This window comes from Crinia signifera, chromosome 4 (genome assembly GCF_055691185.1).
Source record: "Crinia signifera chromosome 4, ASM5569118v1, whole genome shotgun sequence".
Lineage (NCBI taxonomy): Eukaryota > Metazoa > Chordata > Amphibia > Anura > Myobatrachidae > Crinia > Crinia signifera.
The window spans coordinates 225394789-225419928 of record NC_139220.1 but is presented as its reverse complement, the minus strand read 5'-3'; the positions used below and the strand labels follow the sequence as shown (position 1 = coordinate 225419928).

At 40.2% G+C, this 25140-nt stretch overlaps 1 protein-coding gene across 1 annotated transcript in view; it reads left to right on the top strand.

Annotated features, from left to right (window-relative positions):
• LOC146073033 (protein unc-13 homolog B-like) overlaps positions 1–24209 on the top strand; it is an 80114-nt gene extending 55905 nt beyond the window's left edge. Inside the window, exons 6-8 of the mRNA XM_083180209.1 lie at positions 9782–9902; positions 22667–22730; positions 24171–24209. Of these exons, the coding sequence (XP_083036335.1) occupies positions 9782–9902; positions 22667–22730; positions 24171–24209 (224 nt within the window). The remainder of the gene's footprint in view (positions 1–9781; positions 9903–22666; positions 22731–24170) is intronic.
• Positions 24210–25140: the final 931 nt, after the last annotated feature.

Sequence of the window (25140 nt, the reverse complement as noted above, 5' to 3'; positions counted from 1 at the left end):
AAAATTCCTCAAGTGCCAGAGGCTCTCTTTAAACACCTGTTACGTCTTAAACAGAGAGAATGTGATTTCAAGTATCACAGTATTAGTTTGTCCGATTACTATAGGAGCAAATTGATTCCCCGGGGATTCCGGGTGAAGAATACCCCAACCATCGGTCGGCACAATGCCGCCTTTTGTCGCCGATGGTTGGGGGTTCTTAACAAATGCTCTATGGACCTTATACTGTTAGTAGTAGAGGAGGCCACTCGTGAGCAAACTCTCCTCCTACAACAAATTAATGAATTTGAGAAAATTCACATGCCTTCTCTTGTGTCAGACCCTAACAACAACTGGGTTCAGAAGCTACAGGAACAAATGGACACCTACAAAAGCAACCTATTGGCTTTTAAAAGGGACAAATTACATAAAGTCCAGATGGACTATGAACAAAAAAGAGTCTATGAATGGCTCAACCCGACCCGTACCCAAGGTCGAGCAAGGCCATTCAGAAAACGCCCCAATCAAAGGGGCGGAGCCAACCCAGATAGTTCTAATACCTCACAAAGTGAGACCGATTCAGGTCCCTCTGGCTCTGGCAGAGGTAGACTCCCTTTAGGGACCAAGACTCGGGCTATGCTATTAAAAAATCCAAACCCAGAGGCAGGAGGAGAACAAGGCGTGCAGGCCAAAACATCCGGCAAATCAAACAAAAAAGTGTCGAAGTACAAAAAGAACTAGTGTTCAATTTATCTTCAGCATCGCTATCGGAGATTGAAATGCAGGTTTTGGCGAAAGGTTTGTCGTTTATACCATCAAGACACACTGATCCCTTCCAGTGGAAGGTTGATACTTATAGACTGAATAGATCTCTACGTCTAAAAGACCATTTTGGCCGACAACCATCGCCTACACCATCGATTACATCGGTTTCACCTATTCCTCCGAAGCTTCGACAAATTGCACCAAGATCCAAGTTCGATCCCATCACGTCAAATCCAGCCATTAAAACGTTTACCAGGCTTATGGAACAACAAGCTGAAGTGTTTCAGTGTCCAACGTCTTTGCCACTACAGCATAATCTCACGAAAGCGGAGAATGAGGCCCTTAAGTCCCTTTCCAAACGCAGGGACATTATCATCCGTGGGGCGGATAAAGGCGGAGCTGTGGTGGTTTTAAACACTGAGGATTACCGCCTAGAATGCGATCGCTTACTCAGTGATGTGTCCACCTATGGTGTGTTGGACAAAGACCCCACTTGGGGTTACAAAGCCGAACTGGATAAACTCCTTAATGGGGCTGTTCGTGGTGGTATGATCTCCCCTGAATTAAAATCGGCACTATCAGTGGATTACCCTGTGGTGCCATTATTTTACTGTATCCCAAAGATTCACAAGGCACTCAAGGACCCTCCTGGCCGGCCGATCATTTCTGCCAGGGGGTCCTTGTACCATCCGATTTCAGTATTCTTGGATGGGTTACTGAATCCTTGTGTTCAAGCATTGCCCTCTTACCTAAAGGACACTACCTCTTTGCTCAGGATTTTGAGGGACCTACATCTTACCAAGGATTTGTCCACCATTACATGTCTGTGTACTGCCGATGTGTCTAGCCTCTACACTTGCATCCCCCATGATGCAGGTGTGGAGGCGGTGAGACAATTATTGACCAACAATCCTTTATACACTGGTCCTCCCATTGAATTGTTTTTGGACCTGTTATTACTTGTACTGACCAGGAACTACTTCCTATATAATGGGAGGTTCTTCCTACAACGGTCTGGCGTAGCTATGGGGTCCGCTGTGGCCCCTGCCTACGCCAATACATTTATGTACAGTATAGAGAAACAACTGTTTTTTCAAGATGATAGTCTCATTCCTGGTGTTGTGCTGTATTATCGATATATCGATGATTTACTCATTTTTTGGTCAGATAACCCTAAACAACTTGAAGCTTTATTAATTGCACATAACAACAGTGGCAGTGTCATTCAGCTTACTTCTCATATTGATTTGGGTAATGTTCAGTTTTTGGATGTGGACATCACCATAGATAATGGTCAGGTGATTACAGCTTTATATTCTAAGCCAACGGATAGAAATACCCTGTTGCGCTATAATAGCTCACATCCCATTCCTCTGCGGAGTGGCCTTCCGTACTCACAACTATTGAGGGTACGGAGGATTACTTCTGATGAGAAAGCAGTACCTGGGGCCCTTAATACCATGGTCAATAAGTTTGTACAGAGGGGTTACCCACATTCCACTCTGATGCCTATCAGAGACAAAGTCCTCAAAATGTCCAGGGATAGTACTTTACGTGAGAAATCTGATAAAACTGATGAGAGTCCCACTGGTAAATTTCCTTGGGTTAATAAATTTTCAGTGGACAGTGGCCGCACCACCGCTCTGGCAAAGAGGTGGTGGCCCATTGTGTCCACAGATAAGGACTTGCCCCTTCTACATAACACACAACTTATGCCCAGTTACTCCAGACAATCCAACCTGAAGGACCATTTGGTCAAACTGGATATATCAGGTTGGGATAAAATTGCACCCACACATTTCCTTACCAGGAAAAATGGGTGCTTCAGATGTTTGGGTTGTGTCACCTGTAAAACCATGACTGTCAGTAATGTGTTTTTCCATCCTTCATCCAAGAAGAGTTTTTCTATCAAGTTTCCTTTAACTTGTAGTTCGACCTATGTTGTCTACCTTTTAACGTGTCCTTGTGGGCTGTCCTATGTGGGGAAGACCCAGCGTCAATTCAAGGAACGCATGGCCCTACATAGGACAGCCATCAATCAGGCCATTCAATCTGGCCACAGTGACCAGCCAATTGCTCGCCACTGTTTGAAATTCAAGCACTCGGTTGGCGACATTAGATCCATTATTATTGATCACATACCCGCTACTTTACGGGGGGGCAACAGAAACAAGGCATTGCTACAACGCGAGAGCAAGTGGATTTTTATATTGGGGACCATGGCTCCCAATGGATTGAATGAGTCACTTGGACTCCAATGTTTTTTATAGGTTGCATCCCTGTTTATATATATTTCAGGGACCTAGTGTGTTTTTTGCATACATCTTGCAAAAAAATTTTTGACATACATTTTGCATCGTTTTCTCCGTGCTCATCTGCTCTGCCTTGTGTTCGTATGTGCCCCCTTGTACTGTTTCAATTTTGATTTTTAATGTGAGTGACGCCTCCCCATTTGGGACACTGTTGTTATTAGGCTTCATTATATAAGCCATCTGTTTGTTGCTTTTTGCTGTATGTTTCCATGTTTTTATGTCTCCTGATTTTTTATGGTGCTGGACCTGGTTATGTACAACAGCCATACTTATGGTGATTCATACAACTGTTGTTATTTACGTGTAGATACTTACTGCAACTGCCCGGTGATAGTGTTAGCCGAGCAGTGTTATGTATTTACATGGGTTGCTAGGTGACTGATCGGGTTCCAATCAGAGCCCGGGCAAGTGTGACGCACTTCCGTTCGTGGTTGGCGCGGTCAGGTGAGTGATGTGCCGGAGGGCGGAAGCTACACAGTAATGTGGGCTGAAGCTCCCGGCGGTGCTTCCGGCCTGGCAGACATGGACCGAATTAGTGCTACATACGTTGCTGGGGATTTCTCTGACTGCCGGACACGGGGACTGTGTGCAGCTGACAGGACATTTCCTGTTCCTGTCTGGCAATGCAGCATGTCCAGCTGTCCGACAGGTGAGTCTGATCGGTTTGCTAATTGGGCATTGGGGGGTGTGTTCTGTGCACTGGGTATATATGTCAGTGTTTGTTGTACTTGTATTGTATCTGCTGTCCTGCCCTGACGACGGGGGGTAACCCCGAAACGGTCGGTAATTAAAGGACCCTTTTTCTTCAAGCCTGACGAGTGCCGCCTCCTCCTTGCCTCTACATTTGCTGCCCCTCGGGACTTCAATTGGAGGGCACCGCAGCCCTATTCCAGCTAACAGTAAGCTGTATCACTACTTGTTGTTTTACCATTGAGTGCCGGATTCTTGCTACATATATATATATATATATATATATATAGTGGGTCCAGAGGGTGGCCGGCACTCCATGCAGCAGCAGACAAACGGGTCGGGTGCCCTCCCAGGAGAGGGGGATGAGACCCACTCCAATATATAACAACACACAAACGGGTGGCACTCCAGAAAAAATGACAATAATCAAACGGTCAGGTGATCCAACGTTTCAAATGTTATTACAACATTTTTCATCAGGATGTGTGTTGATAATATATATATATATATATATATATATATATATATATATAATCACAATCTTTATAGCATTCCTCAGTTATGGGCTTCAAGCAGAGATAATTTCTATATATATATCTATATATTTTTTCTCCATATATATATATATATATATATATATATATATATATATATATATATATATATATATATATATATATATATATATATATATATATATATATATATATATCAAGAATGATAGCTCGCACAACACTTCCAGAATAAATAAACGTCCGTGCCCGGTCATGTAGAATATATGATTGCCATCCTGATAAAAGGAAGAACCAGCACTGGACCACAGAATGAATTATTTCATTTGGTGGTCCAGTGCTGGTTCTTCCTTTTATCAGGATGGCAAATAATATATATATATATATATATATATATATATATATATATATATATTATCACAATCTTTATAGCATTCCTCAGTTATGGGCTTTAAGCAGAGATAATTTCTTTATAGATTTTCAGAGGCCCTCGTTTTAATCCCTTTGATGTTTCTTTATAAGTAAATATAAAATTGTCTTTAAGGATCTTATAAAATAGAATTGTCTGCCAAATTGTATTACAGTACATGATTTATAGATCAAATTCATCAGATTATTTATAGTAAAATAAGAAAAGTGATATGTAAAGGAACTGTGATAAATCTTTGAGAATGATTTAGCAAAACATTAAAAACTTTTAGATTACGGTAAATATTCCCAGTCAACAGTAAAATGTACAAATGCATGAGAAATTGCTTCTTGTACGATTTATAGAATCTGCCCATTTGACTTAAAGCTTTGAATTACTGGACACTGGTCAATTGCTTCCTTTTTTTCCCATTTACAACCTTTTTTTTTTTTATAATTATTTTATTCATTCTGCACATTTCTTTGGTAAAATCTGTCTGAATGACCAAAGTAGATAATCTGGCCATCTCTGCTGTCTTGTCTATTTATGTCCATTACACAGAGAGAAGCGATGTTTGTTAAAGTTGCATAGAAAATAATTTTTCTAACCTACATTATTTTCTTCTATTTTGTGCTCTTATAACGCGATTTCTCTAGTGATGCTATCCATATGTATGCACATAATAATCGGTCTTGCCTTTGCTGAATCTAGTTAGTATGTAAATGCAGTGCAATGACTTTTGCATTTCTGCTGAATTTATGCCCCAGCCACAGCACTCCAGAAAATAAACCAACAACTTAGTAGATGTATTACTGTTGAAATGTGCCACAGAGGCCTTCCTGGTTATTAGTGTGTTACACCTAAAGGCATGTGCAGGCGTAAATCAGTCTAGCTTTTTGAAAAATGTTGCTTCCATATAATAAGCTCTTTTGTATTCCCAATCAATATATTGAGCGGAGGCACTGTAATACTGATATAAAGCCCCCTCGAAAAAGGTCCTAAATTAACTTTCATTCTTAAAAGAATTTATTTCTCTTGTAAATCCATGCAGCCTCAAGCCATAAGAAAAAACGTATGTGTATGGCTCGTTGAAAAATACAATTATACTGGTCCTGATAATCATGAGTCTCATTATATTATGCTTGCAGTTGAAAGGGTCGGAAACTCGGGCTGCAAGGTTTCTGTGCTGTGACAATTAATCCCACCATTAGGACACATCACCTGGCTTTCTAGCATTCAGTTGAAAACCGATGGGTCACACCTTAGAAGCTCCCAAAAAAAGCTGTGTCCGCCTAAACTCTCCTTGCGTTCTCATAGATGTCCTAAATTGAGCCTTCAGATACACTGAGGATCGCGCCTCCCTCATTACTAATTTGCAAGTCCAATTTTGTTCTAGTGGTGCACATTTATTCTGAAATGCTCAGCTTCATTCTGATGTGCTTACATAGATTAATGGTCTATTCAATATTTAACAGCAATTACATTACTGCCCATTTGAAATACTTTGTACATAACATATTTCTATCCTATTCATTTGCTGTTGAACCTTTAGTGACATGTTCACACTAAAGCATCTTATTGCCATGCTCAGTGATCTGTCAGTTACATGGGGAATGCTATGACCGTTCCTGAGCATTTGCAAAGTTGATTACTTGTTTATGCATGGAACTATATTCGTGTACACTTGTACTTTGGACTTTTGAGGGGAATTCAATTAGCTCATCCTTGCACTTGAGTTTGTACAGCATTATAACTCCCTGCCCTCACAGCTCGGACTCTTACGTTTGTGCTCAGAGCCCTATGGGGCTGCAAACAAAACTCAGGGGTAAATGTACGAAGCTTGGAAAATTGATCTCTATCCCTATAAAGAATGATATGTGCAAGGTGATCAGCCAATCAGCTCCAATATGTAAATTGGCCATAAGAAGCTGATTGGCTGGTGCATTATCACCTTGCACATAACGTTCTTTAGGGGGATAGATACCATTTCTCCAAGCTTCATACATTTACCCCTCAGTACTTTAAGTACCCCTCACCCTTATATTACTATATTAGTTTCCTCTTAGTTTTTAGGCATCTCTACCAAGCATGGAGATCATACCATTTGACTCCTCATATGTTCTTGTATTGCAGTTAATGTATATAATGTAAACACCATTTTCTTGAGTGAAGGAGAGCAGCTTCGGTGAGTTTCACACTGGCTCCAGGAGGGGCAGAATGGGGGCTGGCAGGAGGCATTAGCAAGGGAACGCCCAGCGTTATGGGCATCCCCCCTAAAAATGCTGGGCGTTCCCCTGCACACGCAGGTGTGGCGATGCATCCTCGAGGTAGGCGGCTGAAGTCACATGATGTCAGTGCCCGCCCCCTTTTCGGTGATCTGTGGATGGAATAAACTTCAGTTTAGACTGACTCATTACCAATGGGGGGAGAAATCATTCAATGGTCGGCCACCATTGAATGATTTCTCTCCCATTCAGCCACATGCGAGGGGATGTATTAGGAAACACATCCCTTTGCATGCTATAGACGGGATTCGGGGTGGGGGGGGGGGGGAAGATGTTCGGCCGTACAGTGTTTACCTGTTCGCTAGGCTGCAAACAGGTCTGAATTAGGCCCTTAGTGCTGCCATAGGTGCCTGGTACAATATACTAGCCTGCACTTACAACTAGCAGGCTGCAGACACAGGAAATCACTCTGATGTGTACAGGAATTTTCGTAGCCCGTTAACTCCCAATTGTCCCATCTTTGTGTGTTTACCCAGCTTTAGAAAGTCTTCACTTACTGCGACTGATCCAAAAATAGATTTACAGTACAACCAAGTTCAATCAAAGTTCTTAGAAAACTAGTTTGTTTGACACAAGTTTGCGATTACAAAAAGAGACAACCGGCACATACATGTAAAATGGATTGTATAATGAGATTGAAATATAACTTAGTTGTTGAATCATATTCACTTACTTTATACTCTGCTGCCTGGAGAAAGCTAGCAGTTATGGTAGATCATCAGTAGAAAACTAACCCCCTCACACACACACACACACACACACACACACACACACACACACACACACACACCCTCTTTTGTAATTCCACTGCATGAGATGTGCGCTGTTATTCTAATCTGGTTTACAACCATTTTATGGATTTTATTGCCTTGTGCACACATAAGATAAAAACATAAAAAACATTTGAGTGCTCTCTTCTGGAACATAGTAGAGTGACAATATAAAATCCAGTAAACATGGAATGATTTCCTATAGATTCGCATATGAGTACATTATATTGACTCTGTGGGGAGATATGTAATACATATTGGTTTTCCAGAGGGATTCAGTATTGAATCCCGGCGGTCGGGATCCCGGCGTTCAGAATCCCGACACCGGAATCCCGACAGCCGAAATGCCGACAAGGGTGGGACGTGGATCGCCCCCCCTTGCGGGCTCGCTGCGTGCAGGGAGCAACACAAACAATAAATGATACCCAATTGTGATATGGCACCTAAAACATAAGCGAAATGTCCATAATTCAGTTGATCCAGTACTAGTGAAACAGACCAGAGAAGTTCATCCAATATTCGTTTATTAATATCTTCACCGTGTTATCACAGATGAAACCGAAACGATAATGATGCCCAACGCATTTCCTCTACAATTACTTCATATGGGGAACAATCTCACAAACTTTAAAGACTAATATCTCCAAATATTGGAGGAAGAAATCCTCAATTTCTGGAAGGTGCAATATATCTTTAAGGTGGATTTATTAACAGTGTATCCTTGTTTCTTTAGACGTGCAAGGAGAACCTCCTAGCTCCCTGTGTCTTCACGGGGACTGATCCAAATGAATAGTATATTAATATTAATTAGCAGAAATTACCTAGGGGGTTTATAGACTACTCCAATGTTCCTTCCCTATTATATTATATTTATGTGAACACTTAGGCATTGTCAGGCTTAGAATAACAAGAATAAGATGTACACATACCTTAAATGAGCACCCAAAGTGAATATCTGCCGCCGGGAAGGCAGAGACCATCCGTACGGCGTTTACCTATGACATCCGTGGCACTTGGCGTCCTAGCGTGCACCCGTCACCAAGACAACTGGAGGAAACAACAGAGAATTCAAAACAATGTGCTGACAATGCTCTAACCTTTAAACTAGGGAAAAGCATACGAAAAGTTTTTATCAAGAAACAGGACGTTTTTTTACATATCATATATATCGCCAATCAGAAATAATGAATAAAGCATATAGTAAATGTAAGATGACTCCAGTGAAAATACACAATGGTAAAAACAAAATGTACTTATTTTGAACAGCAGTATAAAAGATTTCTTCACATAAGTGGTTTCAGGTACAGTTTAAAAATTTGATCCAACTTTTGGCTAACGCTTGCCTGAAATGACCCTACACGTTTCGGCCCTTAGGGACTTCTTCAGGGGTAACCAAGGATCAAATGTAATACACACTTGTGGTTAAAAAGCGAGGTATGCATTATACCAATATTGGACAGTGTCAAAGCTTTCAATTACACAGCATGATGTGACTTCAATAACGATCAGAAATCAAGACTATTATTAGACTGCTGACCAACTGATGCCCTCACAGTGTTAGTGTTCAATGGAACATTCAGTTACTTGGATAAGAATCCTATTATCCGTCAAGGAGTAAGATTCCCGATTCATCCCATGGTTACACACTGTTAGATGTGATTTTCGAGTCGATATGCCATTCAATTCAATGTGGCATTCAATTCATTTCCATTCGATTTCTAGTATATCATCTTGTCTGGCAAGACTATTTTTCTTTTCAAATTCCACTAAATTCGAACGCAAGATCGAATCTGCATCGAATGTGCATTCGATTTTTATTCGATTTCCATTTGATTTTGATTATATAGTCGAAATTGAATGTTCTATCTAACCATGTGTACACAACAGGAGACAGATAGCTGTGTAACAGGACTGTAAAACATGTGATGATTTCAACGCCTTTAAATGTAGTTTTATATATTCAGTTCTTTCAAAAAGAAATAGCCATGATTCTAATACACCATAATTATCTTTACATCAAATACTGTAGCCATTACTCACTCTTGATTTGATTTTTCAACAGGTGGCATGATTGAAAATGAAGACACAACCAATGGAAATGAGTTTAGTGGCTCTTCAGACACTGAACAAGTGTGTCCTTCATCGCAAAAATATATTCTCAGTACCATCAAAACCGAATCAAGGTAAGACATACTGTAAAAGACTGGAGCAGAAATTCAGTCTACTAAAATGTAAACAGGCAAGTCTCCAAATGCAAAAATATTGCTGATCTTAGGCTACAAATTGTTTTGGTTATTCATTTGAGATCTTAGTTATGAATATAGATAAATAGGGTTTCAAACATTGAAAATATTTATTGAAAAGTGTGTGTGTATATGGAATATACTCTAGATCAGGGGTAGCCAACCCTAGCCCTCGAGAGCTACCAACAGTTCACATTTTCCAGACAACCTAGCTGCTGCACAGCTGCACTCATTAATCACTAACACATTTTAAAAGCTCCACAGATGGAGCTAATTAGCTCAATTGTGATTCTGTGAGGAGAGCTGCAAAACAGGCACTGTTGGTAGCTCTCGAGGACTAGGGTTGCACCACAGCAGTTATCAAAATAATTAAAAATTGCTTTATTTGGAGTGCCGGACTTTCTACTGCTTAGATCAGGCATTCCCAACCACGGTCCTCAAGGCACACTAAAAGTGCAGGTTTTAGTGATATCCAGCCTTGAGCACAGGTGACTTAATTAGTACCTTAGTGATTCTGATTAAACCATCTCTGCTGAAGCCTGGATATCACAAAAACCTGCACTGTTGGTGTGCCTTGAGAACTGTGGTTGGGAATGCCTGGCTTAGATATAGGTATAGATAGATAGATCTAGATATATATAGAAATATCTTATATAAATTGAGCATACATGCAGCACTCCTAACAATATTGTGTCACAATAATGTGTGTCTTTACTGACTGTGTGTGTGTGTATAAATTAATATGTAGTGTGTACAGTGCATCCAGGAAGTATTCACAGTGCTTCACTTTTTCCACATTTTTTTATGTTACAGCCTTATTCTAAAATGGAAAAAATAAATTTTTCACTCAAAATTCTGCACACAACACCACATATAACCATGTAGAAAACGTTTTTGGGGAGACTTTTCTTATTTAATAAAAATAAATAATCACATGTACATAGATATTCACAGCCTTTGCCATGAAACTCAAAATTGATCTCAGGTGCATCCTGTTTCCACTTATCATTCCTGAGATGTTCCTACAGCTTTATAATGTCTCACACTTGGCAGAGCATGTCAGAGCACAAACCAAGCATGAAGTCAAAGAAATTGTCTGTAGACATCTGAGACAGGATTGTCTTGCGGTGCATATCTGAGGAAGGGTACAGAAAAATATCTGCTGCTTTTGGAGGTCCCAATGAGCACAGTGTCCTCCATCATCCTTAAATGGAAGACGTTTGGAACCAGCAGGTCTCTTCCTAGAGCTGGCCACCACCACCATCTCTGCAGCAATCCACCAATCAGGCCTGTATGGTAGAGTGGCCAGACAGAAGCCACTTCTGGGCTACCAAAGTACATGGTAGCCAACCTAGAGTTTGCTAAAAATACACCTCAAGGACTCTCCGACCATGAGAAATAAGTCTCTTGTCTGATGGAACTTTTTGGCATGAAATGACAGTCATCATGACTGAAGGAAACCAGGCACTTCTCATCACCAGGCCAATAACATCCCAACAGTGAAGAATGGTGGTGGCAGCATCATGCTGTGTGGAGGTTTTTCAGTAGCAGGAACTAGGAGATTAGTCAGGATAGAGGGAAAGATGAATGCAGCAATGTATAGAGTCATCCTGGATGAAAACCTCTTGACCTCAGACTGTGGCGACCGTTCATCCCTAAGAACACAGGTCACTTGGTAGTTACCTAAAATAAATGTAACAAATCTAAAATAAGAATTTACATTACATATATGCATATTCTAAGATCATTTATAAGATTATACTTAAGAAATATAAAAAAAAATCATATATAAACTGTATAAACTTTGACTAGGTTTAGGAGTCACTCACTTAAATGCACATATATTATCCTTTTGAGTATGATATGTGTGCCGCCCGTTATTCAGCTCTCTTAGTGTACATTACCTGGATGGGTACTTGTGTATTATAGCGGCGCCCCCGATGTTCATCGCGCAATGTTTTTATCGCATTGCATGCCATGCAACCGATGGCATGCGATGCGATTTTTGCCCCCTATGTGATGAAACATTGTATAAGCACCCTAAAGGGTGCTTTTAAGCACCCAAATGGGTGCTTACAATGTTAAATGCAACCCCACGCCACCCCCTCACTATAAACGTGAACCCGAAGCGTGGCGAGCGGCGGCGGTACGCGTCTTCCGACCTTTTCATACCCCCACTATCCACGTCGGCGTGGAGTTGAGAATAGAAAGTGTGGCGAGCGCAGCGAGCCACCAAGCCCGAAGTGTGGCGAGCGCAATTTTTAATCGCATCGCATCGCATTGTATGGCATTGTATGCCATATACAATGTCATACAATTTTAATATTGTATAACATTGTACAATATTGCGCGATATCGCATCGCATACCATACCATCGCATGCCTTATGGTATGCGATGCAATGGGCGCCGCTATAATACACAAGTACCCCTGGATGTATAATATATTGGAGCACTTGCTGTTTGTAAGGGGAATACTGTTGATATCTGTGAATAAATGCGGCTGGGTTGGGCTTGGGGTATATAATATATACAAAGTTTCATGCATGAGTTTGTACGTGCATGGTGCTATAATACTATATTGGCGCAGTATCTCCATTTTTTGGTAAATTATAGTCCAATTTCTCCCCAATCCTGTATCCAGTATTTTTGGGATTCAGGTGAAGGAAATTGGTGTGCACACACTAGCACCCTGTGAGATCAGCTGTCCGCTCTAACTAAATTAACCTGCCAATTGTATTTCACTAGGAATTATTCTTAAAATATATACAAATACCCGCTAATAATTAGCGCCCATTAATCCACTAGTATCTAGTGTTCCGCTTTTTAAAAAAGATAGGTGTGCCAAGGTTGTGGCAAAAATTAAAAAGATTTGAAGCTAATTGCTGTAAACGGCGCATCAACCAAGTATTGAGCAAAGGCTGTGAATACTTTTTTTTTTATTTTTTAATAAGTTAGCAAACCTCTTCAAAGACCTATTTTTCACATTGTCATTATGGGGTATTATTATGTGTCGAATTTTGAGGGAAAAATTAATGTATTCCATTTTGGAATAAGGCTGTGGAAAAAGTGAAGCGCTTTGAATACTTTCTGGATGCACTGTACAGTATGTAGCTATGTAACATATGAGTATGTTAATATATATTTAGCTGTGCATATATACATAAATATTTAATAAACTAAAATATACATTGTTTTGATGTTTCTTTTTATCTAAAATTGGCACTAGTGATAGAAAGTTTCACCGGTTTATATCTTTGCTAAATTTGGCTTGAATTTTGCTGTTTTGATTGATTTTCTATTTATGTCACATAGATGTAATTCAGGGTCAAAAGCTAAATGCAGCCACAAGTCACAAGCATGTTATTCCTACCTACAGTATAAGCACCCCCTAGGCACTTTACAACTGATCACTATAATGATCATGTTCATTAAATGAAACCAGTATTAAAGTCTACATTTGTCTTATAAATTGGCAAACACATAATTTAAGTAAGTAAAAATGTCAATTAAAAAAACTGTTATTAATGCAGCAATAACCAGGATGTAATGGATTTTTGTTCTCTTCCCTAATGAGATGAAGGGTTCGAACCACGAAACTGGTTTTATTACTAGTTATTCACAATATTTATAGCTTCATTATTTATTTGCTGTATTCATTTATTCCTTTTTGGGGGTTTTAGTGTTTGTTTTATATTATATTAGTTTGGATTGATTTTCTTTTCTTTTATCTAAAACTTTTTCCATCTTGAGTCTTTGGCATTTGACTCATGCTGTTTCTATATTATGTTGACTAAAATCTGAGACTGTTGCATTCAGGTATTGCTGTTCTTTAGAACTAAGAAGGCTTCTTTGTATTTAGATACTGTACTGCTATTATAATAAATTCTCTTGTTCTAATCTGTCTTTGTTTTCTGTTAATATTCCTGTAATATTAAAATGTTTCCATTGTATCGGATCTATAATTTATCTCCATTCATATAAATACAATTGTAATACTTTCTAAAGTGATTCCAAACAGCGATCTCTAACTATATTATATTTGATTAATGTATTTTTGGCGACGCTGATTTAATGTCTACTCCGATTAGTGACTAGTTAAAAGGTATTCTCATTTTCCCTTTTCTCCTGCTTGATGCTTGCATCAAGAAGCTTCTAATATGTTAAAATGGGTATTTGATACATTTTAAAGCATCTAATAAAAAGAGATTTTGAGTTTACATTTTCAAGAGAATGAGTGCACCCATCCCCTACCTGGTTCTCTTTTTTATTTCTTTGATACTATATTTGTTGCTTTCCAACAGTCTGTCTCAATTCAGAAAGGTTAATAACGGCCCATCTTTTATAAACATTTCCCCATAAGGCCTCTAATCAAAACACAGCCAAAGACACTTTGTTGCTCCTCCCCCCCTATTCCATTCACTCTGTGTTCCTAGTTGTACTGCACCCTAAATTATTTAATGCGTACTCTATTTAATGTAATACCTTGACACAGTTCAGTTGTTTCTTCTCGGGTTTTATCGTTAAATCTTAATACTATAGGGGAAATTCATTTGTGTCTGTTATTTTTTCAAAAGAAAAAAAGGTGATTTTTTTCCCCGCCCAATGGTTTTTAGGGCAAGTGAATTCCAGACCATTTTTTTTTCTAGACAAAAAAATTACCCTTGCTATAATATCTGTTTCCCTCGTTTTCTGCTTCATAATAGAATATCCCTAATATAATTTACCTTTGTGCGACATTCATCCAATCAGAAAATCATAACTAGATTCTGCTGACATAAATTTGTTCATTCGTTATTGTTCACTCAAAGCTCCTTTCACTGTAATGAAGCTCCTCATGAACACCAACCTCTGTGGAGCCAGTAGGGCGAGACTTTATCTTCTCATATGAAATGTGAAGCCAAGCCTCAGCTCATCGTAGCAAGTCAATTCTTATTACTGCTGTCTCAGTCTATTCAGGTCTGCCACCAATCATGACCGCTCACATATTACAAATGGGAAAGCCTGTGTTCATCCACAGCTGGTGAGTTCTGGCAAGCGGGGTGGGATGTAAGGGTGGGTGAGTGGGGGCCCATTCGGGTTCTTACCTAGGGTAGACTCAGACTGTGCTCAAGAGATAGAGGTTACTAATAGGTCCTACACACATAGCAATGTGTCCCCATGCCGGTTCCAACCCCCATCGCGGTTCCGAGACCGGCGCATGCGCAGTAGCTTCTTTGGTACTGCAAATGCACTGGCCCATCAGCCTCTATGGGCTGTTTTGGCTGCAGTCCATAGTAGCATATTCACAGTCCTACAGTCCTGGGTCCGACACATGCGTAGTATTGTAATCAGTACTGCGCAGGCGCAGAACCCATTTTTATGGGCTTTCCCAGCAGCAGCCTATAGAGGCATCCCAGAGGGAGGGAACACCTCCCAATGGTACTGCCTTGGGTGACTGGCAGGTCATACTTCCAATAGGAAGTCACTACCAGTCACAGTGATGCCAGTGCAGTCTCTCACAGTGGTGGATTTTACATAGGGCGGGCTGCAGCCCATTGGTAAAAACCACCACTCTATAGCAGGGTATAGTAGTGGGACTGCAATCTCCCGTAATTTCCAGCTCCACCGTAGCTTTGAATAGGTAGTGGAACATGCGTATGCACATGACTCATCGCCTGCTGTTTTGCATATGCAATGCAATAAGACTTAGTGCCAACATCTGTAGTTGCATTTTGTGCTTTCACCAATTCTGGACAGATCATTTTTGCAGTAGAAGTCTCAGTAAAAATCTGTAAAAGAATTGGTCCAAAATCCTCGCTGAATACACAGTAGAAGGAGTGAATGAAGTTTTCAGACCCAAGGGCTTTTCCGTCAGAGCACAGCTGGTAACTCAGTTACCTATTTCCTCCAGTGTTCCAAGACACCATGCTATCTTCATCCATAGATGGAATACTGTCAGAAGGAAAGGATACGGAACTCACAGAAGGTTGAGGGGTTGAAGGATTTTCCAAAAAAGTATGCTGAAAACAAATTGGCAGGATTAAAGGGATGAAAGCATTTTGTGCCAGAAGGGGTAAGGAGATAGATTATTCTGCTGCGGGCCTGATTACCTCTATGCTTTGTGGTTCCGTTGGAAGCATAAAAAGTTTTCTGTCTTCTCTTGGAGTTGACATAACTTGTTTAACGTGTCCATTATGCTGTTACATAGATGACAATAGAGCTGCCCAGGGGGTGTTCTTATTGCACCTTAAAATGTTAATACTTTTTCATCCTTAACGCTCTTCAAAATTTTCTGATACAAATTCCATATCATATTCTTCCCTCATAGTCATTACTACAACCACTTTCAATTACATTTTGTCAAAGAAATAACAACAAAATATTTTATTTAAAAAAAAAAAAGAATTTTTTTTTACCCCCACAGTAGTGCTGTAGTTAGTTTTGTGGCTCATAGTAGTGTCCTAGTGGTTTTAATGCCCCAGATGTAGGCTCATACTGTATGTAGAATGCCCCTATAACTTAACTGTCCAAGTGTCCTTATTGACAGGTGTTTCCTCGCTGGCAATGATGTAGTGACATCAGCGTCATCAAAGATAGACACTGAGAAGCTGCAGCAGAAGTGACCCTACATAAGTTTTACTTTAACTACGTTTTTAAAACTTATATTTATCAAGCTGAGAGAGCAGATTAATTTACCAGCTTTCCCCAATTCACAATATAAACATAAAACTGTACATTCTATACGCCCTGTGGGGGTGAAGTAGTTTTACATTGATTAATTAAAGAAGTTGGTATCAGACAAGTGGGTATGGTAAACTTCACTTGGATTTGCCATGTGGTAAATTAATTTACATTTGATGACTGTCATTTCATCCAGCAGCGGTTATAAAATAAAAACACATATTATACAGCTGGTCAAATGAACTTGAAAATATTTCTGGAAGGATTTATGGCTCACATTTTATCTGCTGGAAAAATTGCATTACTATTAGAAAATGTAATTAACGTTGCTAAGACCTTTGGGTAATGGAAACACATTTAGGTCCCTGTTCAGTTAAACCTGACTCCAACATTTTGAATTAGCTTCAGCTAATGAGAGTCATATTTTGTATCCAGTAATTTTAAACTTTGTTAATTCTAAAGTATATCATTTTGTGGTGATTATCTCTCTGTACAAGGAAATGTTATTTTACTAGGAGAAAATGTGTAATCATTTAACATTGCTGTCATGTCCTAGTGGTTCTGTTTTAGAAATTGCTATACAAGTCACAGGTTGATGAGACTGCAAATAAATGGAAATGACTACAGCCACTGATCCACTAGATAACTCTGTACACCACAGGTAGAGATTGCACACTGTGAAGTAATCTTCCCCCTCCTAATTATCAACTCAAGCAGTGGTGTCATAAAGGGGTGCTGGCTGCAGGGGTGCCGACAGTTCTGTTGGGCCCTGGTAAAATTAGGGGCGTGGCCAATGGGAGGAGGTGTGGTCAACACTGGAGGCGTGACCATACCTCCTCCTAAAATTAAAATAAAATAATGACATAGGTCAAGTGGTATCTAATATGTAGGAAGGAGAGGACAAGCTGCCGCTGCCTCTCTCTCCCCCCTTTCAATGCACAGCACTGACCTGCATGTGCGGGGATGGAGATCGAGGCAATTCTTTCTTGCTCCCTGCAAAGGGAGATTGGGACTCTGGGCCCCTCCGACAGGCACGGGTAAAAAGTATCGGCTCAATCCCCTCTACAGCTGCACCTGGGTGTCACCTGTGGGGGGAGGGGGGTGGATTGCAACATCCCACTGTACCACTCACTGTACATCCTAAGGGGAACTTTTATGTGAGATGCATCTTTTTGGAAACAACATGTGTGTTATTTGCTGAGGAAGGTGGATGAGACACATACACCCTGAAAAGTAACATTTTGAGGAATACTGGTGTTGTGCTCTAGGTGAGTGCACCTCCTGAGAGGGATTATTTCCAGTGGATGAGTTTAGAGCCATAGAGTCAGGGGCATAACTCCCAGATACAATGGAGGTACTAGCCTCCAGGTTCCAAGCCCTGAAAAGACACCTGCATGTATAGAGGCACCTGTGTGGTTCACAGTGGGATCCAAATATGACTGCTACTCTACCAACTGGTCTCTGCAGCTCACCCACATAGTTAATTTGCTTTATCCCAGGATCCCTGCTAATACCAGCTGTAGAGGACAGGATGGCTCCTGTCTGGTACCACTTGACCTGTGCTGCATCAAGCAATGATGCACCTCCAGCTGCTGCTAGATTGTGAAATGGGATGCACCAGTGAATGCTTATTCTAGATCGTGAGTATGACCCTGTCCCACCAGCAATTCTTACACAATATATATATAGCCCTTTATTTTTATGGGGTCCAACATGCCTCTGGGCGATTGGGATGAGAGTGGAAGTCTGAGGGTCATTTTGACAAAAAAGAAACTTTTACGTGCGCACCTCCCACTTAAGTGAGGTGAGTCCCATTGTGGTAACTCCACAAAATGGTGGGAGGTGGACAGCACATTAACTGTCTGATTTTCTGCAGTTATCTGGATGACCTGCAGAACGGAGACCAGAATAAGAGAAGATCACAATGCTATGCGCTTCTGAGACAGTGCTACAGTATTTGGACCATTCATTATTTGTTTTTGGTTGAAGCAAGAAAGAGGGTGGTGCCCCGGAGTGTGTATGGAGCAGCAGTCTCAGGGCGCTGGTGGCTTTTCTTTATTCGATACAGCGTTTAACAGGCATTTAAGTATTAACTGGTTGGTAGTACTTTAGCACTCTCTATTGTATCACTGTCCAAGGCTCAGTACATCTCTCTCTATGTTAACTGATAAATTGTGAGTGACATATAACAAGCTTTGGGGGATATTCAATCACTGCTGACCATCTCGCGGAAGACGGCCCTATTCAATGCAATCTCACAGAACGAGTCTGACTTCACAAGCAGTCTGCCTAGAACAGCTGGAAATTGCGGAGCTCCTGGCCGCAGCTCGCTGATTCCCGGACACTTCTCGCAGCCACGCCCCTTTCTTGCCCCACGGCAGGCGGGACATTGAATCCCGCCTGCGATTTCTCGGTCGAGCTGACTGAGAATGGGACAGGGTCACGTGCTCGACAGCCATGACCCCACATTGAATACCCCCCCCCACCCCATAGTCTTTTGATAATGGTAGTTAGGAAGAGAATAAAATGCAGTGACAATAATATTGGTAGATGATTATTAGCTGAACCATTGTGTACAGTCTATCAAATCTTACATGTACATAGGTAAACCAGTGGACATTTGCAGCTTAACTGTTGTAAACAAGAAAGGGGTTGTCTCTCTTATCGAGGCCTCTAAAATGTGGCACTATACCTGTATCATTTGTCATGCCTGAGGGTTGTGGCTGACTTTGGAAGGTGTGTTAGGTAGAAGCTGAAGCAGCAGGAGCATGGAGAAAGCTTGATTCAGAGAGTGGCCAGTTGGCTCCCTTTATAGGAAGCTATGTCCTGCAATTGGCTACTGTGGACAATTAACTGGAAACACTAACTGGAGTAGCTGGAGATATTTAGGTGATCACATCTGAATTGGCTGCGAACTTGTCTGAGTTTTGGAGGGTACTCTGGTGTGGAACAAGTAAGCCCTAAAGCTAGAGCTGTGGAAAGTGAGCAGTACACTGCAGCAGAATCTGAGACCAGCATGTGACTGAGGTGAGTATTATGAAGAGGAGGATCTGGAATCAACATGTGGGTGAGGTGAGCTCTGTGGATTAGTAATTTGAACAGGCCTCGGCGCCCACTTGAAGTGATCCCTAGATGCAGACCCTCATGATTCTTAGGAGCAACATTCGGGCACACTGCAAATGGACCACAGCGCCAGCCTGGACATACATCGTAAAGGTAGATGAGCCATCTTGGTGCTTGGGGTCTTGACACATGTTAAGTTATGCTACAGAATTTACTATAATCAAGTTATAAAGTGACTTTACAAAAGGTGTTATGGTCACAGTACATTTACGGGAGCATTCCCTGCTTATTGAAAAATAATTCCTGCTATGAGCACATTCTTGGCCAGAAATAAGTAATGAGTTTTATTTTGCAGTACATAAAACTAAACACATAATAAATCCTAACCCATCTGGGCACTAACTAAACATAGTAGACGCCATCTCTCAAGGTGATAGGACCTATGGCTGGGGCTACGTATTGCAGTACTATGGGGCCCGGCGGCATGGTGAGCCTTAATGCCCAGCAGGCCATCCCTTGCAGCCTCCTGAAGTTATTTTTTATTTTTAACTATGCCCCCCTACCGGTGCTGACTATAGCTGATGTATCTGTCCTCATTGTGAGGATCCATCAGAATGCCATCGGTGGATGACAGAGAGTAGTGCACATCAACACTGACAACTGCAGCATGTTCACACAACCAAGTTTTACTGCATGATGCAGTACTCCCAAAACACTTACTGCACACAGCACTGTGTGCAGTAAGTGTTTTGGGAGTACTGCATCATGCAGTAAAACTTGGTTGTGTGAAGATTCTGCAGTTGTCAGTGTTGATGTGCACTACCCTTTGCTAAGGGTGAAGACAATCAATTAAGATACCTCATCTACAGTATATGAAGCCTTTTCAAAGCCTTCACTTCTACTTCATAACTTTTTATATATCTTCACTTATTCATTGCATAAGCCAAGTTTTAATTTTCTATTTTGTTGTTGGTTCTTCAAACACTCCTGTTTGTTTACCTGTTCATAAACGTCAGTTTTGCCCCTTGTGATTGTATTGTCTATGAACCATCAACTCGTCATGTCATTAAAGTTCTTGCCAAAGGTTTTGTAAAGCCCATCAGATTATACTGGTGCTACAGAAGTGAATATTAATGAATAAATGTGATCTAAAAATAACTCTTCATTGATCTCCTTTTACCCCTTTCACATAGGCAACTAAATCCTGGGTTTTTGCACATGGACGCATATCAACCCAGGTTTTTTGCATGTGTGAATGCAAACAACCCGGGATAAACTCCTAGGTCTCCCTAGCCTTTCTTACTTTAGAATGTATAACCCTCTGAGTGCCAACATCTGTGTGAGAAATGTGCAAAATATCCGCTAAAATTTCCAGCGTTGCTCACATTTGTTCTATAAATTCAAATAAAAAAATATTGTGTAGAAAATGATTATATTTCCTGTATAAGGTAAACATTACAGGTCATTATGATGAATACAATGCAATTTTCACACCTATTTTGACAAATTCACTTGGCACTCAAAGCGTTAAGAATCAATTCCTGTAGAATTGTTACTGAATTTATTATTTGTTCTATATGCATTTTTAATTTAGAAACTACAATATTATTCTATTTGGATGAATATTTATAACTTCTTATGAATGCACTACCACTGTTGGAGATATTCTGTTGCAAAAGTCATATTTTAAAGGGGGACGTGTTCATTGCCAATGTTAATAAATGTTTAATGAGACTTCTGTCATTGTGTTGCTTATGAAGCATGCTTATGGGGTATTCTTACACTGCTCAGTATGGATAATGATCACTTATTCTTGCAAATGTACAGTATGCTGAAATATTTGGTACATTTCATTATGACTTTACAGGAAAAACATTTTGAAATTAAATGTTCTTAAGTAACATAGTGTAACATGTACATTCACTGACTATTTTGGCTACTAGTGCAAACTGATTTTAAAATTATTTATTGTTTTACATTTACTAGTTTTTGCTGTTTATATTTAAATGCTCACAATGTGTAGGAATAATATGTTGGCCCAAAAGGTTCTGCCGCTCTTAAAATTAAAATATCTTCCACATTACGTGCTATTTAACATAAATATGAGTAAGTTCTGGATTTTCTTTCCCCCACTGGTGAAAAACATACCATTTTGTGAGATGTTTTATGGAATTGCATAACACAGGGGTCCTCAGGACCCACAGTTTGAGAACATAACAAAACAACTAAGGGGCACAATAATTATTTCTGACTTATTTGCCACAAATATAGTTCTGGCATTATAATTGCAAAGAAATAGCTGGACATATGTCATAAACAAAGCAAACAAACATAATTATTTACATTTGTTTGCACCATATGTTTAGTAAGAGAAGGGTCCATACACAAAAATTTGATCAAGGACCCACTCTGGTCTGCCACCAAATTTCGCCACTTCCAGAATCCTCTAAAAACAACCCATGCACAACACTGAAGCAAAGAAGGATCCTCAGTGGATACATTAATTACTGTCTAAAAAGTTAGCTGACTGTGATTTCACTGGTTTCTCAAATATAACCTGCTAATCCCATTGCCCATCAATAAGCTTGCCCTAGATGTAAGCAGAAACATACATTCGCACACCTTTTTTAAATGGTTTGTACAAAATGGTCTCTTACCTTCATAAGTTTTTTAAACAGTTAGCCACTGCAATTTAAAAATAAGTTTGTATAAGCTTCAATGATGTGAATCGCTCAAGATTACTGGTTTTATAAAATCAAAATAATTTCGAACATTTTTGATAGAAATAGAAAGGAAAGGTGTGGTAGGTGTGTATTATTATGGTAGAAAGGGGGCTGGAATATAAACACATTGTTTTAGGCTGTCTATTAAAGTGCCACCATGATCAAAGCCCGAAGTTTTAAATTATTTATTATTATTATTTTTTTTTAAATATTTATTGATTATTAAAACAAATTAACGTATTACTTTGTTCTTTAGGAATGAAGATTCCATTTTTACAAGTAATGTTGCAAAAGAAAGATGGTGTAGAGTAATTGAAAAGGTAAGATGCTACTAGTGTGTATAGTTCTATTTCATACTACTGTATATCCCACATTTCTACTGTTCTCAGAAGGATTTGTCTGTCAAATGTAAAACATTGAAAATATGTAGATTTAAAACTATCTGTGTAGTCAGAACACACTTAGTGGAGTCGTAACATGACAAACTAAGACTTGAGCAGCAATATGCACCAGTCATACACCACCCCTTCTATTTAGTATTTTTGTAAATTCCTGCCACACCCACTGCTAACGGCTGAAAAAATCCAGCATACGGCCATGTGATCTACATAATCAATGATTACCACTAACATGGAACATTCTGGTGATCTCAGAGGTTTCCCACGTGGCACTATTTTAAAGCTACCCTGGCCAACTATATTGTTGCTGAGCGTTTACAAGGGAGTTGGAGAGAGTACCAGAAAATCTATATAGCTGCCAAACAATGTAAATGCAGTACATTTTTTAAGCAGGTGTTTTTTTGTTCTCGTATATAACTCACAACAAAAGTAATAACTAGGCAATATTAGACTATTTGTTTCATTTTGATATCCCCATCCATCCATGGTGACATACGTAGAACATTAAAACCAAGGGCAGATAAAGTGGACAATATTTTTCTTATTACAATGGCAGCTTTCAAGGTGTGGATCATATTAGGCAACAAGTAAGCAGTAAGGTGATGTGTTGTGAAGCAGAAATAATGGGCAACCATAAGGATCTGATCAACTTTGACAAATGCCAAAATGTGATAGCTAGACAACTGAGTCGGAACTCAGAATATCTCCAAAACAGCAATTTTTGTGGGGTGTTTTTGCACTGGTTAGCATTGAAAATAAAGGTGTGTTGATATTGCAGAATTATATAGGTATATACCAACTGTCGACTCAAACTATGAACAGCACAGTTACTTAACCATTGTTGTTGGTTTCTTCATATATATATAGCATGTACAGCCATATTAAATTGTACGCACTTGTGTTTTCTGGAGCAGAGCTTTAGCAAAGTTATGTTTCATACAGCTCACCACCTGATGACGGTATACTGCAAATGAGTAGTGGTGCAGGGATGCCAGGACAGTTTTATGTCAGGTATTAGCCAAGTCTCTTATAGGAGCTAAGAAGAAGATTCTGTTTCCCAATATGCCTCCAGCACATGCTGAGTAGAGCTCTTGGTCGCCATATTGGAATAGTGCTTGAAGCCTCTGTGGAGAACAGGAAGACTGGAGTCTGTCAAGTCGTGCACTCCTCTTTCAACAGTTAAGTACCAAAAATGGTCCAAGGAAGAACAGCCAATGAACTGGCGACAGCCTCATGGGGGTGTCCAAGGCTCAATGATTTGATTTGGGAGTGAAGCCTAGCCCATCATATTGCTGAAAAAGTTAATGCTGGCTATGATCAAAATGTGTCTAAATACACAGTGCCTCATATCTTGTTGTGTAGGCACAGGCTGATCAGAGCATCCATGCTGACCGCTGTTAACTGCTAAAACCGTCTATAAATGGCACGTGAACATTAGAACTGGACCATGGTGCAGTGGAGAAAGTTGGCATGGTGAATCACATATTACATATCACATTTACATAATGGCCCTGATTCTGGTTCACAAAGCAGCGTACGGGCCTGAAATCATTCGATGGGCGCCTACCATGAAATCATTTCTCAAGCGCTCGCTAATTTAAGTCACTCCCTAGTAACTTAGATTAACGGTGCCCTGCACTGAGAACAGGATGTCAGCTCCCTGCCCCCGGAAGGCAGGAAGCCGCCCCCGTTCGCATGGTAATGCCCAGCATTTATCCCCTGCACACCTCTTGCACCCCCCCCCCCTGCTGTGAGTGCCTTGGAGTCTATGCAAGTCTCCGTGGCCAGCTTATGCGCATGTGCTGATCTTCAACAACTCTGTTGCAAATTCGCAGAGGGGTGAACCAATTAGAATGAGGGCCAATGTTTGTGGCCAAGTGGTTATGCATTGTATGCCTGGAGAAGATAATGCACCAGGATGCACGGTGAGAAGAAGGTAGACTAGCAAAGCAGTGTGATTAATAAAGACAATGGGTGCCTCATTGTCTTTATGGGTGATAGTTCTATACCTTATCTTGTTACGTTGAAAGTGAGTGTGTGTGTGTATATATATATATATATATATCAGTTTCTTATATAGTGCACACATAATTCCGCTGCGCTTTACAGAGAATATTTGAACATTCACATCAGTCCCTGCCCCAGTGGAGCTCACAATCTATATTCCCTAGCACATGTACACGCACACACAGACACACACACACACATTCTAGGGTTCATTTATTGGGAGCCAATTAACCTACCAGTATATTTTTGGATTGTGGGAGGAAACCTGGAGTACTTGGAGGAAACCCACGCAAGCACAGGGAGAATATACAAACTCTGCACAGTT